The following is a 16,903-nucleotide window of genomic DNA, read 5'->3' on the forward strand; positions in this document are numbered from 1 at the left end:
TATCCCCGCCCCCGACGCCTCGGGCCCCGCCCTTCCTCTCCTGTCCCGTCCCCGCGCGGTGCCCGGCCTATCCCCAGCCCCGGAATACCGTACAACGCGGCACCCTGCGGCGGTGCAAAAGCCCCGGGGGCGGCGGGTGTCCCGTCCTGCCGCTCCCCGGGGGCGCTGGCAGGGTTAGGCATCCCCGCCCCAGCCCGCGCTCTGGCTGGGGAGCCCCCTCCACCTTATTCTACAGCTGTGTCTGGAACAGAACTTTACACAGACGGTATGATTCGGCAATCTTTATATCCACAATACATCATAACCATGCACAAAAATCGAGTGATGTGTTTATTTACAAAGTGAATTGCACTTAACACAGGAATCAGGAATAAAAGTAAATGAAAGGAACCTCTCTTCTGGGTTGCATAAAGACTTACTACTATTTATAGCCTACAAAGCCTGATAGTCAACACTACCATGCATTATCTGACCAGTGTAAATTAGGAATTGCTGTTATTTAATTGAAACAGTGGAGCCCTGGAGATACTCATTCCATGGAAACATTCCATAAATCACCAAATACATTTAAGAGTCTGCAAGTCAAGAGAATCCACCTTCAGCTTCCACTTACTGTACTTTACTTGAAGGACAGTTAGTCTTCACCTCCAATTGTATGATTCTCCTTAGCTGAAATTCAGACCCCTACCTTTAACACTGTTCTATTTTTTTATGGAGGAAAAAATCTTCCCTAAGTGACTGAGCCACTTCATTGGGATCATCTTTTCTTTCTACAGAGTCCAGAAGCAACCTCTAACCAACTTCTTACTTCTGCTTGGAACGGAAATGATCACCAAGTCTCGGTAAGACTCAGTCAGAAATAGATCCTACCCCACCTTCTGGAGCAGTACAACACACAGGGATCAAAGCAGCAGGAGCAAAAATACCTCCTTTACATTTTTCCAACAGCTTTTGTTAAGTAACTGATTCAAATAAAGGCTCAGCCCAACTCTTGCCACACCCAGCCAAGAGCTCTGTGTTCACACAAGAGGCCCTGGTCACCAAGGGGTCATAGAACAGTACCCAAATGGGGGCATCTCTGGCATCCATCATCTTTCTACTGCCTCTAAACCTGCCACAGGGGCAGGAGGGCAAACTGCCATTCTTCTACAGAATCTCAATTGCCTCCAAAGCACGCACTGAAATCTTTTTTAAAAAGTAGCAAGCAGTCACTCATCAACTGGATTTTTACATTCATACAAGCATGGAGCTTTAAGACTTTCCTACGAACCAAACTTCCTTGTTCTGTTCAAGCTTCAGTGAAGATCCCAGACTAACTCACCTGTCTGTAAGCATGGACTGCAGGAAAAGAGGCTGGATTGATCTAATCTACCCAATGAATGTATTCTACCAATTAGCTGTTTGTGTGCTCAGGACCAAGTCACTTTTATGTATGTATTTTGGCCTTCACCCTCCCCATCAGTAAAAGGAGAGGCAGCATGAGAGACTCCTGCCTAATTCTGCATTAAAGGACCTGTTCTAGACATCAGCGGGAGCCTGAGATGGTTGTGTTACTGACATAGGTGGCAGCACTCAGGGCTTTGTAGTGTTTTCAATAGTTAAAGAAAAGTCAGCCTCAACATCCAAGTAAAGCAAGAAGAGCACACATTTCTTCTTTTCACAGGCAGCTTTCCTGTTATCAGGATTTTCACAAAAGCCAAATTCAACCCTCAAATCCCTTCGGGCAGATGGAAGAGGTGTAACCTTTTCTTTTTTCTTGACAGTAATACTGAGAGACACCCAGCCAGCAAAGCTGTGGGATGAAGCAATCTAGTTAAGATTACATGTAGTCTGTAATTTCCATATCAGGAAAGCATGCTTAAGGAGTCTGGGCTGTTGGAGAGCTTCTCTGAGTGTCAGACAGCGCTTCAGCATTTCCAGGTTTCTCAGTCTTTCCCTCAGCAATTCCAGCACAGTGGTGGGCTGGGTTGTGGACAGTTTCTAAAGACTGCACAATGCTTCATCAGGACACCAGGAACCCCAGATGAGAAGCACTTTCCCTGTTCTGTGCCCAGGAAGATGGCCTAACCTGGCAGACCAGGTCCACTGTCCTTTTTCTATTGTCATAAACAGCCCTATGCTTAGTCTGGGCAGGAGCCCAGAAAGGCTGTGGCTCTGCCTGGAGAGCAGCACAGCAACCTGGGGAAGTGCCTCATTTCATCCTAAGGGACCACAGCAGATTAAAGCCCCCGCACCATTCCCAGTGCTCTCAGGAGCTAAATGGGTGCACATGCATACACACACAACTCCCTCATCCTGGGTACCCCCAGCAAAGGGCAGGAGGCCTTTCCCTGTCACACAATGTATCTCAAACAAAATGGTCCAAGGTCCACCGATGCTGAGGAGGTTTTGGAAAATACTTGTTCAAAAGCTCTTCAATACTCATAAATTTAACAGCACTTAAGCCCTAGACACTGACCTTTCACTGGGACTCTGCAGCAAAGTTTAGAGCCTTCCACAAAGTCAAAGACTAAAGAAAATCTTTCAAGAGACAATCAAGTGACTAAACTGTTTCTTGGGTTCTTACACCAGGCTAGACTGATTCTAGAAACTTCATGTTAAGAACAGGACTTGCAGAGTAAGCATGTTACTACATGACCCTGAACTAGGAAGTCTTCTTAACAGTACAATTCCACCTCATACGATCCAACTGATTTCTTTATATAAAGCTTGTTCAAAAATTAAGGAGCCCGGCTCCACTAGTGTTCACTTGTTCCTGAATGAAATATTTTCAATATTTCAGATTTTTCCATTCTCTCATTGCCAGCTGTCTGAACACTGCACATTTGGACCACCAAAAATGAGACATCCTAGTTCCCACCTTCTCTCAACAGAATGCTAATGAAGTAAATACCAAATGTTGAAAGTGCTTCCTGAACTGGAACACCCTTAGGACAGAGCCCTGTGATGCCTAAGGAGGAATTCATACTCTCATACAATAGGATCAGGCTGCAAGCATGCACCCTTTAACCTTGAATGTAACTTCTAAACGAAGCTGAAGAGTGGAAGTGCCAGGCACCACATATATCTTTTGCTGTGAGCTGGAACCTTCTCAGTGCATACAGTACAAAATTAAAGGCATTGATCTGGAAATCTTATAAAAGAAAAACCATCAGAGTTAACTGCCCTTAATTTTATTATGTAACCAGACAGAACAGTTGAGACTGGAATGTCAGATTTCCTCTTCAAGCACAAGTCAGTTTCATATTTGCTTTGTATCAGTAAAGAAAAATCCACTCACTAATATGCAGCTGGGATTCATCCAGTGAGGTACAGGCTCAGAATACAGAACAAAAACTCACTGCAAATGGCTCCACAAGCTTTCAGGGAGCAGCAAGGTCTCCAGCTCTTCCTTTAGATCGTTTTACCCAGTATTTGCCATAAGAACATTCAGCGGATACCAGTGTGCAAGAGCTAGCAAGTGATGAAAAGCCATCAGAGATTTGCACAAGCAAGCAAGAGACTAACTACACAAAGTTGTGGTAACATTCTTCCCATTCAGCACAACAAAGAACTAAAGTAGTTAGCCCTGCTGATGACAAATCTGTTACATCAGTGAAGTACAATCATTTACTGAACTGCAGACTGTAATTCTTAAAATGGTAAGAAGAAAACAACAGGTTAGTAGTTATTATGTGAAATCCTAATATTATGCATTTTAGTAGAGGTCAACAGTGAAAGATCATGAAGAGAAAGTTCCAGATACTATGGATCTGCAGAAGTTTTACAAAATGTATAAAGTATTGTGTTTCTCTACAACAACCAAAACCCTTACAAGTGCAGGTATATATGCGACATGAAAATATTGCCTCACTCACTCAGACAGGGGCAGGAGAGATCTAGAGAAAAAGCAGCATGCAAAAAAAACCCCTGGAACTAGAGCAGATCCTGCTTTCAGATACTGACCTACAGTACAAAAAAAAAACCACCTACTTGTACAGGCTGAAAAAGGTTTCTGAAACCAATATGCTGGCACTTACTGTACAATAATGTTAACTGATTATATAAGCCATGAATAAATATTACACCACTTCATAAAGCCTGCAGAGGCATTCATGGTGGCAGAGAAAGTGATGCAGACATATTTCATTGTTCCCAAATAAAACAAGAAAAGAGAAAGATTTCCCAAGCAGGAAACAGTAAACTATGCAGCCAGACTAACTGTATTAGGGGTGATTACAGAATAAGTAATGTTATTTTCAACAGCTTTCTTATGTGTGTGCAGCTACTGAAATCCTCACTGTGAGACTTCATCAGAACAGAAAAAAGAGCATTTGGCAGGACAGCTAGTTTAATTTCTCCCCCATGTTTATAGAAACAAAAGAAAAAGAGATATCTGACTACGGGAGGAAAAAACCTTGTCACCTAAATGTAGTTATTTCTTCAACTGATAGAATCAAGTCCCATTGTTCCCCTCCCAGAAAACAACAACAAAACCAAATTTAAAAAAAAAAACCTAGCAAAACCAAAACAAGCCTATTTGATAAGAGTGTTTCATGGGATAATATCCAGCAGCAGATGTTCCAACACAAACATGTCTATCAGATCAGTGACTACATTTCAAGCCCAGAAGTCACCACATGGAAGGGGTTTCAGAGGCAAAGGGATGTTAGCCCTACAATTAAAGCTCTACTATGAGAGGGGAGATTTGGGAATGAAGTAAAGGAGGGAGGAGGGAGTCACTGAATCACAGGAGATAGGAAGTGCACACAGGTTTCTAAATGAAGCACAAAGTGGAGGGCATAACAGTCATCTAGAGAGGGTCACAGGTTCTGACAGCACTGGAGTTTGTTGGATTTCTGTCCGTCGGTGGTTGGTGGGACGCTGATGTCAACGACATTGTTGCCAGGAGACTCATCATGCGCAGACCGGTCAGCAATTTGCTTCTGCGACACGATGCGGTAGATTTCTGCAAGGAGAGCACACAGGTCAGAGCCCCAGGGGCACAGCCTCCCACAGGCACAGCGCTGAGTAAACTGTCCAAGAACATGCCAGAACCCAAGAAGGAGAGGATTTAACTTGAGGGCTCTGAAAGGAAATCTAGGCTAACTAGATGTGGCATGAACATCTGCCTGGCATTCCAGTTCCAGAATGAATATGCCAGCTCTGTCTGGAAAAGCTATTGAGACAAGAGTCCTCACTGTCTTCTGCGACAGCACTTCCCATCCTGCTCTTTTTCGATGACTCCATGAAAACGAGAATTATTAAAAGGGTTTTCAAATGGGGAAGCAGCAGGAATGCTCATTTCTGAAACAGGGAATCATCATCTGTGTGATTAAAAAAAGTGGACAGCATACTCTAGAAACACCAATCACCAGGATACTGGGAAACCTTTGCAGCAGCATTAAGTTATGCCCACCTCTGCTCCTGGCAACCTGCTACCGCCAAGTAACAGCAATGCTCTTCTCTGCAACACATCAGTTTTCCTACCTATGACAGTAAAAAGCTGAATGGGTCCATTAAAACCTCGTAGGTCTCCAAATGAATTTATGTAACTCAAACTAACTTATGCTTGAAAGTACACAGATCCACAAAGTTGTTACCACTAAAGAGAGACTGCCAGCTTAAAAGCTTTCAGAAACAAACTGTTTCAACTGCATAGTTAGCAGAAGTCTTATAAGTGGAAAGGTTTTTAAGTTATTTCACTGACTATAAGCCCTTGTTCCAACTTCCCTCAATTGTGAAACAGGAAAAGGGCAAGTACTTCCCTGGAAGTCTGTGGTAAATATTATAGTCACATTCATACAGCTACAACCCCAAAACAGCAATACCCAAAGCCTTTAGTAAGAATTAAAGATCACAGAGGACTGTGCAGGACTTGTTTATGGGTGGTTTTTTGTTAGGCTTTAAGAATCTGCACATATTTATGTTGTTTAAAATGGAAACCCTTAACTCAAGGCCAATTCTGTTGCCACTGGCTGCCTACAGATCTTTGCTGAAATGGAGGAAGAGAGTTGTTTAGAGGCTGTCACATCCTCTTTCTTTCCTCCTCAGTACTGCATTTGAACTATTCAGTCATTTCCAAGCCCCCTTTGCTTTGGGGTAGTATCTTTTTGGGGTGTTTTGAAGGGTTTTTTTTCTTCCAGTCTTTAGTGATTCCTCAAACAAGTGGCCAGTAAGGAAACTCCTGTCCTGCTGTTCACTCTCTCTTCCCTCTGCCAAGACCCCTGTGGTGGTTCCCAACTCACTATTCTACACAGCACATCTTCATAGGTTTCTTCTCCTCTCTTAGAAGGATGATTCTCCCCTAGGTGCAATCACTTTAGGAACAGCCTTTTCAGGACTTCTCAGTCTTATTATCCATGTGCCTATGCTACCTGAACTAGACAATCTCAACATTTTTGGGAGCCCAGCATGCTGTGAGAGAGGGGCTTGAGTTCAGTTTGCTCGGCCCTGACCTCAGCTTGAGTTGTTACAGCACTGTGGCTCTCCTAGAGTGGCCTCAGGCCAGCCTCTCTAACCAGGGTCAGTCTCAGGACAACAGTGCAAAAAAGACAGGATGGATAGTGACTGTTGAACTACACTCAGAGGACTAAAATCAAAAATACTGTCTTGAAGTGCCAGAGAAGTTGCCTCAGATCCAGCCAAGTGTCCCAGATCAGCCATGAATCTGCTACATGGTGCAAGACTGGCCCACCTACAGCCCTGGACAGTCAGCTCTGCCTCACACTCCAGCTACTTCACTAGTGGCTCTAAATAACACATCTGCTGGGCAGCAAATACAACCCATTCCTTGTCTGTCAGGTGTTTCACGCATAGAGGCAGCTTGGCTACCCCTTTTTTCCTGTCTGCTTCTTCTTGGGTACCTTGGGCTTCACTAGCTAAGATTTCGTGCAGGCACAGAAGTACTATTACTAGTTCCTTTACAACAGTACTATTGCAGTAGCTTGAACTTATGGAACACTGGGAGATAGAAACCTCCAGGGGACAGAAACTCTCTCCTGGGACAGAAAGGGGTGGGAGTATGGGGTGGGAGGCAGAACACAAAGGTGAGATTAGAAAGCTTGCAAACTAACCATCGTTACCAACACTTGTTTCCAAAACATTCCAGAAAACTACAAAATGTGCCCATGAAGAAGATCCACCACGTCAGCAGCTCCTCTGAATCCACAACAAACCATACCTGTAAGTATGTTCTTGAAGGCTTCTTCTACATTTGTTGAATCCAGAGCAGATGTTTCAATAAAAGATAGATTATTTTTTTCTGTAATAAATAAGAAGTGGTTCAGTTAAAACTTTAGTAACACTTTATTTCACTTTTACGTTGAGGTTTTTATCTTTTATTTTAGCCCAAACCAGCCAGGGCCAAGTGATTTTTTTTTTTCCTGGTGCACAAGGAACACCTTGGTGCTGCAGTTCAGCAACATCTCTTTTGCCCAAAATGCAAGAACATTTTCTCCACTGCAGCCCTTGCTCAGTCAAGCAACACAAAATATCATTCTCTTCTGGCTACAGATCACACTCAGAGGTACTTTCAGCAACAGCCCCAGCAAAAGCACGTCAGCTGCTACTGAGACACAATTCTCCTCTGCAACCCCAAAAAGATCAACAGACCTATACTTTCCTATCAGACTCCACTTCCAAATAACAATGACCACCAGAACACAGTCTATTTTCTTCTTTTCTCTTACAATGAAAAATAATTTTTTTAAAAAATAAAAAAGGAAGTGATTAACACTCAAATATCATACCTAGAATGGTTCTGTATCACCTGCCCAGGAACAGGCAAATTTCAGTCAAGGAGCTTAAACAGCAACAATTAGACCACCACCGGCAATTTAAAACAGCCTTAGGAGGAAGTCAGGGTCAAAAGTAAGAAGTTGAACCAAATGACCAAAGTAATAGACTATCTGGGGCATCCACCAACTTATTTTGCTTCTCTTAAGATAAATGTCACTTCTCCTACATCTGAAAATTTAATGCACCTCTATTACCCTCAGGGCACTTGCTTACCAGCAAACTTCAGAAAGTGTGTATAAGCAAGCCTTGCTAATATTCCTAAAGGTATTTTAGAGGTTGTACATTTACATTCCACCTCCAAGCTTGACAGACACACAAAAGCTGAATGAATGTCTCCAGGCCTTTCAGAGCAAAAGAGTATCTGACCAGTGCTCTACCAGGTAAGGAAGAGAGAAAGAATGCAGTGACCGCATCTTACATAACCCACTTGACTTCTCCCAACAAATGGTAATTTTCAAGTCTGACGATTGCTGCATTAGGCATCAGCGCTCTAGAGCAGCAACCACCCCATCTAAGAGAAGGTTCAGCATTCATTTGTAGCTGTCCACATTGATATCTAGTCAGCAGAAGGTCTCTAGAAAGGAAGGATGGACATTTTGTATTGTGATATTTTGTATTTTCATAATGATATTTTCTCTTCTAAATCTTGCTTACTGTTTCTAGCCTTGTTAGAGGAAGTGTTTAATCTTCAGCTATCAGGCAGCTCAAGGACAGTGTTTCAAAAACATGTACTACCACTAGATTTAAAAAACAATAGAAAACCACAAACTAAAAATGACAAAAAAATTATCAAAAAACCCCAAACCAACCCCACATGCTAGTTAGTAAGTCAAAATATTTTAATTAAAACAAAACAAAACATCTTAAATGTCTTTTTTAGGGTTCAAACTAAAGCTTGAGGTGAGAGTTCAGCCCTGGAGAAAACTGTGATCACAGCAGGCACAATCCCCCAGGCCCCGGAAGCCACAGTACAAACCTGCAAAAGCCCTGGCCTCGTCAGTGGGCACGGCCCGGAGGTGGCGCAGGTCACTCTTGTTGCCCACCAGCATGATCACGATGTTGTTGTCGGCGTGGTCTCGCAGCTCCTTCAGCCAGCGCTCCACATTCTCATAGGTGAGGTGTTTGGCAATGTCATAGACGAGCAGAGCCCCAACAGCACCACGGTAATATCTGAAATCATGAGGCACAGCCCTTCAACGAGAGCTCTGTCCCAGCCACACCAATAAACAGGCCATGTAGCTCTTCTATAATGCTTTCTGCTTTGGAAAGAGTTGTGCTGATGCAGATACTGCTGTTGGAGTGGTTTTGAAGCCTAAAACCAAGTTCCAAATGCAGGGGTTTTTTTCCTAATGGCATTTCTAAAAAAATCTAGTGTGTGTACCAAAATGCTGGAGAGCCTGCAGAAACTGGACTAGAAATGTCCTGTCTGCTCCAACCATGTGCAGGAAAACTCACTATTGCAGAATCGGTACAGCTGGGAGGTTTTTGTGAAGTTACAACCTAACTTTCTTCTAGGAAAACAGCCCTTAATAAAATGTCAGTATTTGTTCCTGATCCTTCAAATATCTCCTGTCCCTCCTACAAATTAAAGAGGGAACTCTGGGCTATATTGTCACTATCCACAAACCCCTAATCCAGGAACAGAGTTTGCCCCCTCAGCACAGGTTTGGACCCACTGCAACACAAGGCAAGGGCTCAGCTCAGCACAAGCCAATCTGTATCAGCAATCCTGTAACATCCATATCTCTCTTCCACACAATCCTACCATTTCTTCTCAGTTCTGCCAGCACCTGTCTGACATGTTGTTGAACTGAGTCGGGGTACCAAGTAAGCAGAAAACATTCCCTTTTCTCTGACGTTTGGCGTTCTGCTGACCGAGCGGGCTGAACTGGCTGAATGATGTGTCAAGCAGCAGTTAGTGCTAGCACAAAGGAGAGGCAGGATCACAGGACTGCAGCTGCACTAGTTCCCAGCAGTAAAACCTGTTGTTGTTGACCCAGACTAGACTAGCAGTACTTACAGCAAGAGCAAGGGCCACAAAAAAATTTCAGAAAGTCACACTAACAGTTTCAGAAAACATGCATTTTGAAATTGTCTCTCATATCTGCTTCTGCATCCCTTTCCCTCCAGGCTGCTCCCTTGGGGCTCCACGCTCTCCTGGTTTTCTCGCATCCTGACAAAATTCCCCTGACCTTGAGTTTAATGGTTTGATCTGTGCATGACTCAGAAACATGTTTTTACCTTTAAAAACTGATACACATCTGTAACATAACAAAAAATCAACTCACTGATCAGACAATGCTCTGGAGAACCAGGCCTGACCAAAGGGCTTGCTTTTTGCCAGCACAGAAACAGGTACACCTCAAGCCATTCTGCAGATTAACAAGGTCCCACAGGTGAAAGAGCTTCTCACCTCCAGGGATTGTTCCTAATTCTGTACAGTCAGCACTATCATAGTTGCCTTCCTACTTCCTGGCTACACAATGTGTTCCGCTCATGGACCTAATTTTCAGGGCTGTGACTAATTCAGTCATTGAGATTTCAAGGGACTCAGGCTGCAGGTTTTCCTAAAAATACCCTCAATCTCAAGACTGCGGAGGCAATTGAAACCAGAAGCCATAGGTGTTAACAGTAAGCCACCATGTCTAGACCAAAACCTGATACCAACAGTACCCAACTTTCATCTGAAATGACACTCACTCCACATAACGAATGCAGCGCATTCAGCAGAGACAAAAAAAAACAAAAAACCCACAAAACTCAAACAAAATTTGCCACAGTTTTGATTTAAACTGTCATTTGTTTCTAAAATAGTAGCATGAGAATCTAAGAATTACTTTCATTATGTTAATCAAGGGAACACAAAAGTATTTGCTATCTTATGACTTGGATCCACATTCAAGTCTGTCACAATGAGTTTGTCATGTGTGCCAAATTTGTTTCATTCTATACCCATACATTTATCTGCAGCATCTCTGCTAAAATTCTGTTGAGCAAAGACATAATACTCACGCTGAGGTAATGGCGCGGTATCGCTCCTGGCCTGCAGTATCCCAGATCTGGGCTTTTATCGTCTTCCCATCCACCTGGATGCTCCTGGTAGCAAATTCCACCCCAATGGTGCTCTTACTTTCAAGATTGAACTCATTGCGTGTGAAACGTGACAGAAGATTACTTTTTCCAACTCCAGAGTCTCCAATCAACACAACTGAAAGGAAAGACATTATTTTCACAATTAATTTATCGTATCAGCACTGATCCCATGCTGCAGTGCAGCATGGCAGGTAGCATTCACCAGAAATGCACAGTCAGATAACACAGGAGAGACAACATAGACAACACTGCAGTCTTTACTATGCACAGCTTGCTTCTCCAACCCTAGAAGAGCTCCAAGCTGTTTTGTGGTGAGTAGCTGCCCAGTCCTCAGAGGTGAAAATAAGAAATTACTACAGCAACTGTTGAAGTCTAACAGTGAACTTTGGAGGCCCCAACCACTGCAGCAGGCAGAGGTAAGAGATGCCCCTCAAATACTTGATCTTAGGCACAGGAAGGCTGCAATCCACATTTTAAGAATACTACAGGCAAGAACACGGTAACAGGCCAGCTGTCAGCCCAACAAAAGCCTTTGTACAGTATAAGTGTACTCTATTAAAAAACCAAAAACATGGTAAGGAAACAATTATTTGCAGTCCCTGTTGGAGTCATCTAGGGTATTTTATTTCAATAATTTAATTAATATATATGTTCACCACAGAAAGGGGAAAAGAGAAGACATTGATACCACTAAAAAGATACAAAGCAAAGAACTTCATCCAGCAAAACAAGCTGTAGTAGACTGCCTGAGAAGAGATGAGCTATAGAAACCTCTGCCTCCACACGTGGTGTTGCCATGATAACAGAGAAATGTAAGTGCAGAGATCTTCAGCACACAAAGCCCAGCTTTCCTGAAAGGAATTGTGAAAACAAAGGTACATCTTGTGGCAGGAGGTTCCCTCTACTTTTTGGCTTAACCATGACAGCAAGAAACAACTGAGAGAAACAAAGCTGAAACAGCTGAGCCATGCTCCCTTCCTCTCACGAACACTGTATCACATACCCTTTGGAATTCAAGTGTCCTGGCTCAAGCAAAAGGAAGAAAGGCAGCCAGCCTCTGTGAGCTCCTTTAACCTTGGGAATATTTCCTACTCCACTTTTAAGTACACATTTGCTGATCTTCCTCATTCATATGGTCTGTTTTGCCTACAGAAAAGCAGACATGGGCAAAAAATATTCCTAATTTCCCCCCAGCAACTACAGAAGAATCTTCACATTGCACACTTCCAGAACAAGCTCACCAGCATCATACTTGTCTTTTGGTGCTGCTACAGCTTTTCTCTGCTCAGGCCATTGTTTGAGGATGCAGCTCTGGCAGCACCCTGCTCTAGCTCGCTGCCACTCCACCCCTGGAGCACATTCCCAGGCTGCTGCTGGACCCTGGCTCTCTGCTGTGACAGCTCCTGAGCTGCACAGGAGCATTGCTGAAATGCCCCAGAGAGCCCCACCAGCATCTCATCTGCCTGACAGCACAGACAGACAATTGTGCTAGCACAGCTGAACAGGCAAAACACAACACAGGCAGGAACAGGCAGCTAGCACATCATGGCAGGACACCACAACTCCCCAGCCAGGAGAACTGAAACCAGCTCCTCACGGTGTTCTGCCTTCCTTGGCAAACGGCCTAAACAACTTTTTAGGGTATGAGAACAGATAGATAAAAAAAGATTTTATTACAGTCCTAACTCTAGGATTTTGTTAGCTTTATTTTCCAGACATACAGTTTTTCATCACTAATTCCATGGGACCTTCCAAGAACAGGCGGAGTTTGCCCATCTTCCACAGGGATCTGCTGGCTGGAGTAGGCTCTATCCTACAGCAAAGCCCTGACCATAACCAAAAGTAATAATATCCACCACACAAGCTAGACCGGACTGGAAGACCTCTGAGGCTTCCAACTGTTTCTGAAAGGAGTTATCTTCCTATGACTTTGCAGCTGGAGAAAGCACAGCCTTTTCTCCTTCTAGCCATCTCCCAGGCTCTGGCATTTTAAAATTGTCAATTTGGGGCATAAACCATGCAAACGGCTCTCAGGTCATTAACTCCATCTGTCACTGGAAGAAAATTCCAGTGGTCCTGCACTCCTTTGGCTGGTTTCCTGTGGCAGGCTCCCTTCACCGTGCTGCCCCACATTCCAGCAGAGCTTCAAGGAGAGCATTTTTCAGAAGTTAAACGAAGGCAACCAGATCCCAGTTCAATAAAGAGCATTCTTAGAGTTTCCAAGTGCTTCTTATTAATACTCAATATTGAACACTAAAAGAGCATTTTCACTTCCAGGAGAAAGATGCCACAACTGGGGACCCCATACGCAGACGGAAGCCATAAAATAATTTTCCTCTGGGAGTTGAGGAGGAAGGTACCTTTAACATTCTGAACTAAGTGATTAGATCCTGGGAAAGTTTCTAAATTTGGTAACAGGCCACCACATAGTATTGCCTGTTCAAATTCAGAAGTCATGACAGAGTAGGAAAAAAACTTCCAAATGACAGCTTAAGAGTCTGAATACTCTCTAAACATATCTCACTAGAACCGAGGAATTCACTGTCCAAAGGCCCCTAAGGGCCATACTGGTTATGAAAAGATGCACTGGTTTCATCTTAGAAGTGACATGAACTAATAACCAGCACCAGCCGTCTTCAGATGGCTCTATGCACACAGACAAGCCTTGCGTAGTGCCTTGTTTATATCCTGAATCCTTCACTATTTCCTGATTTTCTCTCTCCTCCAGCACCCCCTGCCACTGTGTGGGTCATCACCACCACATTACCCATCCATCAACTCAGTCACCACCCTCACTCTGCTTCCTGAGTCTACAACATCCAGAACTACAGTATAGTCCCACTTCCAACACTTGCCCTGTATATTGAGATCCCTGTACAAAACAAGCCAAAGTCAGAATTAAAATTCCAGTGCCATACATCATTGGTAAGAAAGGGAAAATAACGAGATCAAGTTATGACAGAATTGCAAATATACTCATTTATTAATCTGGAAAAAAGAACATATACTTTTGAGCGATTAAGAAGATTAAGATTCCCTCCAGCAGAGACCATCTAACCAGAGTTTGTGATAAATCTGAAGTACATAAGGTTGCCAGATATTGGTGACTAATACGATATGCATTTGTTTTTAATAATCACAGCCTATGCTAAGTGGAGACTAATCAGAGCAGTCTAAATTCCCACAAAAGTAAAAGAAATCTCTTTTTTCCCTATGGCTGATTTTTTCTGCCTTTTTCATGAGCCAGCACACATCTGCACAACCTCAGATTTAATTTTTAAAATAAACACTGATAATAGCTAATCTTCTCAAGAGCAAAATTAATGTGCAGATCACATTTAATAGGTACAAGGCTTCCAACATTTTTAACAGCTCTTCAAAGGTCATGAATTCAATTCCAAATTAACACATTCAAAACTCATCCTGAAAAGTCCCTGCTTTTTCACCATCTCCACTACAAAACTAACTGGGAATAGAGGCCAGAACTGCTGGCCTCACTTGGGCCATATCACTGAATGCAGCCACAAGCTCTTTGCAGCCTCACTACCCACACAACCCTGCACACAGAGTTTGGCTCCTTCCCCCAAAGGCTGGGTCTTTGGCAACAAGTAATATTTTGTTGTGGTCAATAAAATAAGCAGTTCTGTTGGGATGCACACAGAAAAAAAGGGTAATTGGGAACAAAGAAGCACTAGTCCAGCAGAGCAGCTTTGACTATAATCACTCACATCCCCAGAGTGCTCCCAAACCTTAAGTTAGTCACTTCCTGCTGCATGCTGTCCTTTGGAAATAGGTGGCAGGGGAAATAGTAAAGCCTTAAATTTAATAAAAATAAGCTTTCCCAGAGTAAGACCATCCTACATCATTATTTCTACCTCTGAGTACTACACAGACAGACAGAACAGAGCTCAAAACTCATCTGTTTAGCTGAGAAGGGGCTAAACCACAAACCAACCCAAGTCCTGGACATCATTACAGCAATTGTCATTGATGTTTAATTTCACTACTGGAGGAGACAGAAAGAAAAGGACAGCAGAGCCCTCATCCCAACTAGTCCTATTTATATTATTTTCTGTCTAGTCCCAAAAAGCTTCAGAGGAAGGAAAAGATAAATAATCAAATCCACAAAGAAACCCATCTCTATCTACTTTTTTTTTTTTTTTTAATCCACACAACAACCCCTCCCAAAAGATGTACAGAAAAGGACAATTCTCTCACCCGTTTTTTATTAAGTGCTACAAAGTGTGCCAGCATCACCACAGCACAGATCTTGACCAAATGGCTTCAGGTTGAGTCTCATTCCAGATAACATTAAAAAAACATTTCAAAGCAAGTATTTTTAAAAGATGAATGCAGTTCTCCCTAGCTAATTGACTATTCAGAGAAAGAAAAAAATAAGTACAATTTTCAGGCTTTCAAGTTCCTGCTTATTAAACCACCTGGGAAACAGATTTCAGAAGGAAACTACTTTAGACTCAGACAGTTTAGCATATTTTACAGGCTGGTCTTCTGCTTTATAGGCAGAGAAAAAATAAGGGCTTTTTTCCCCCATTAGCTTCAAGATTCAACCCACTGTAAAGCAAATAAAGCAAATATGCAAATGCAACTATAAAATATTTCCCAGAGATGAGTAACTGTTCTTTCTTTTGGTCCACAAGTTCGGAATTACTGTTGTCCTTGTGAGAGTCCAGATACAAAGACATCAAACGCCTGGGAAATTGTCACAGCCGCAAGTGACCCCTAGCCCTCATAGACCACCAACAGCACCATTAGGACTGCCCTTCTTAAGAGCGAACTCTTGGGACGAAAATCAGGTTTCAGCCACTCTACCGACAGTAGATCTGGTCCAAAACAGACTGGGAAACCAAAGATGAAGGTGCTACACCCACCTGCACTATTCCTCGGGCCTCACAGGCAGAGCTGTGGGTTGCTCCTGGAAATTGGTCAGCTTGAGCCTCTGGACAGGCAGGAGCCCGGCCTGCGGAGACATCCCACGGGACAGAAAGCCCCAAGACATCCCGCGGGATGACACCCACGGCGATGATCCCCCCGGAGCCATCGCAGGAGGAGCAGAACTGAGCCCTCGACAACCCGACATGCCACAGGAAGGGGCAGGAGAGGCAAAACACCGATCAGCACAACCAAATGAACACTGTTACGGTCTCAGGCTCCCGCTACCGGCGCTCAGAAGGGACCTGCGAAGGAGTCTCCACCAAAGCCTATGGTTTTGCACTCCGGCTCGACACCAGGCGATCTCCGGACAACCACCGGCACAGCCTCGGCCCGCGCCCCGCCCGCTCCCGGTCGCCCCCGGCGATCGCAGCCGCCCAGGTGCCGGGGCGCGGCCCACGCGGACCGGGACAGGGCGGGGCGGGGAGGCCCTTGCGGCTCTCCCGACCCTCCCCCGGGGCTCCCCCGGCACCAGACCAGGCCGGGGGCCCACAAGGCCGCCCCGCGCACCAAGGCCGCGGCGGACACCCCGGGCCTGCGCGGCTCGCTGGTCCCGGCCGAGCCCCGCGCGGTGCGGCGGCTGTGGCCCTGTTGAACACGCACCTTTGAACAGATAGTCGTACTCGTCGTCACGGGTGCCCATGGCGATGGCGGCGCCGACCCTCTCCCTGCCCGGCACCGACCGCGGCCCAGCCGGGGAGGGGCGCTTCCTCACGGACCAATCAGCCTCCGCCAGAGCCCACAGGAGGCGGGCCGTGCTTCAGATCCATCAATGACAGCCAATAAACAAAGAGACGCTCTCTGACTGGCGGGAACGCTACCCAATCGACGGGAAGTAGCTGGGAAAGGGGCGGTGCTTGAGCGCCTGAGCTGGGAACCTGAAGAGACGGGGAGGGGCCAGGGGCGGGACGGAGCGGGAGGGGGCGGGGCTTGTTGGGGGCCGGGGCGGGGCTGCGGAGGTGGGGGCTCTGGGGGCGCGGCCGGGACGCGAAGGATGGAGGGGTCTCAATCGGGGAGGTGGTTACACCGGATGGGGGATGGCCCTCAGGGGGATGGGGATTCCTCCGTTTTGAGCGGGATC

The 16,903-nt window shown here is 44.8% G+C and overlaps 1 protein-coding gene across 1 annotated transcript; it reads right to left on the reverse strand.

The window, feature by feature from the left end:
• Positions 1 to 268: 268 nt before the first annotated feature.
• Positions 269 to 16,531, reverse strand: RAB11B (RAB11B, member RAS oncogene family). Its single transcript, XM_083880219.1, has 5 exons — positions 16,426 to 16,531; positions 10,792 to 10,987; positions 8,756 to 8,949; positions 7,163 to 7,243; positions 269 to 4,948 (listed from the first exon to the last, which is right to left on the reverse strand). Exons 1-5 carry the CDS (start codon positions 16,463 to 16,465, stop codon positions 4,803 to 4,805), a joined length of 657 nt encoding a protein of 218 aa, XP_083736345.1. The 5' UTR covers positions 16,466 to 16,531; the 3' UTR covers positions 269 to 4,802.
• Positions 16,532 to 16,903: the final 372 nt, after the last annotated feature.

The sequence above is a fragment of the Zosterops lateralis genome (genome assembly GCF_965231275.1).
Source record: "Zosterops lateralis genome assembly, chromosome: 29".
NCBI classification, from domain to species: domain Eukaryota; kingdom Metazoa; phylum Chordata; class Aves; order Passeriformes; family Zosteropidae; genus Zosterops; species Zosterops lateralis.

What these genes read in the sequence shown, in the direction of transcription:
- RAB11B (XM_083880219.1), bottom strand. Translation starts at nt 16,465, where the DNA reads ATGGGCACCCGTGACGACGAGTACGACTATCTGTTCAAAG. An exon ending in GTACGACTATCTGTTCAAAG is followed by an intron (nt 10,988 to 16,425) that starts GTGCGTGTTCAA and finishes CTTTCCTTTCAG; the next exon opens with TTGTGTTGATTGGAGACTCT. An exon ending in CGAGGCCAGGGCTTTTGCAG is followed by an intron (nt 7,244 to 8,755) that starts GTTTGTACTGTG and finishes TATTTATTACAG; the next exon opens with AAAAAAATAATCTATCTTTT.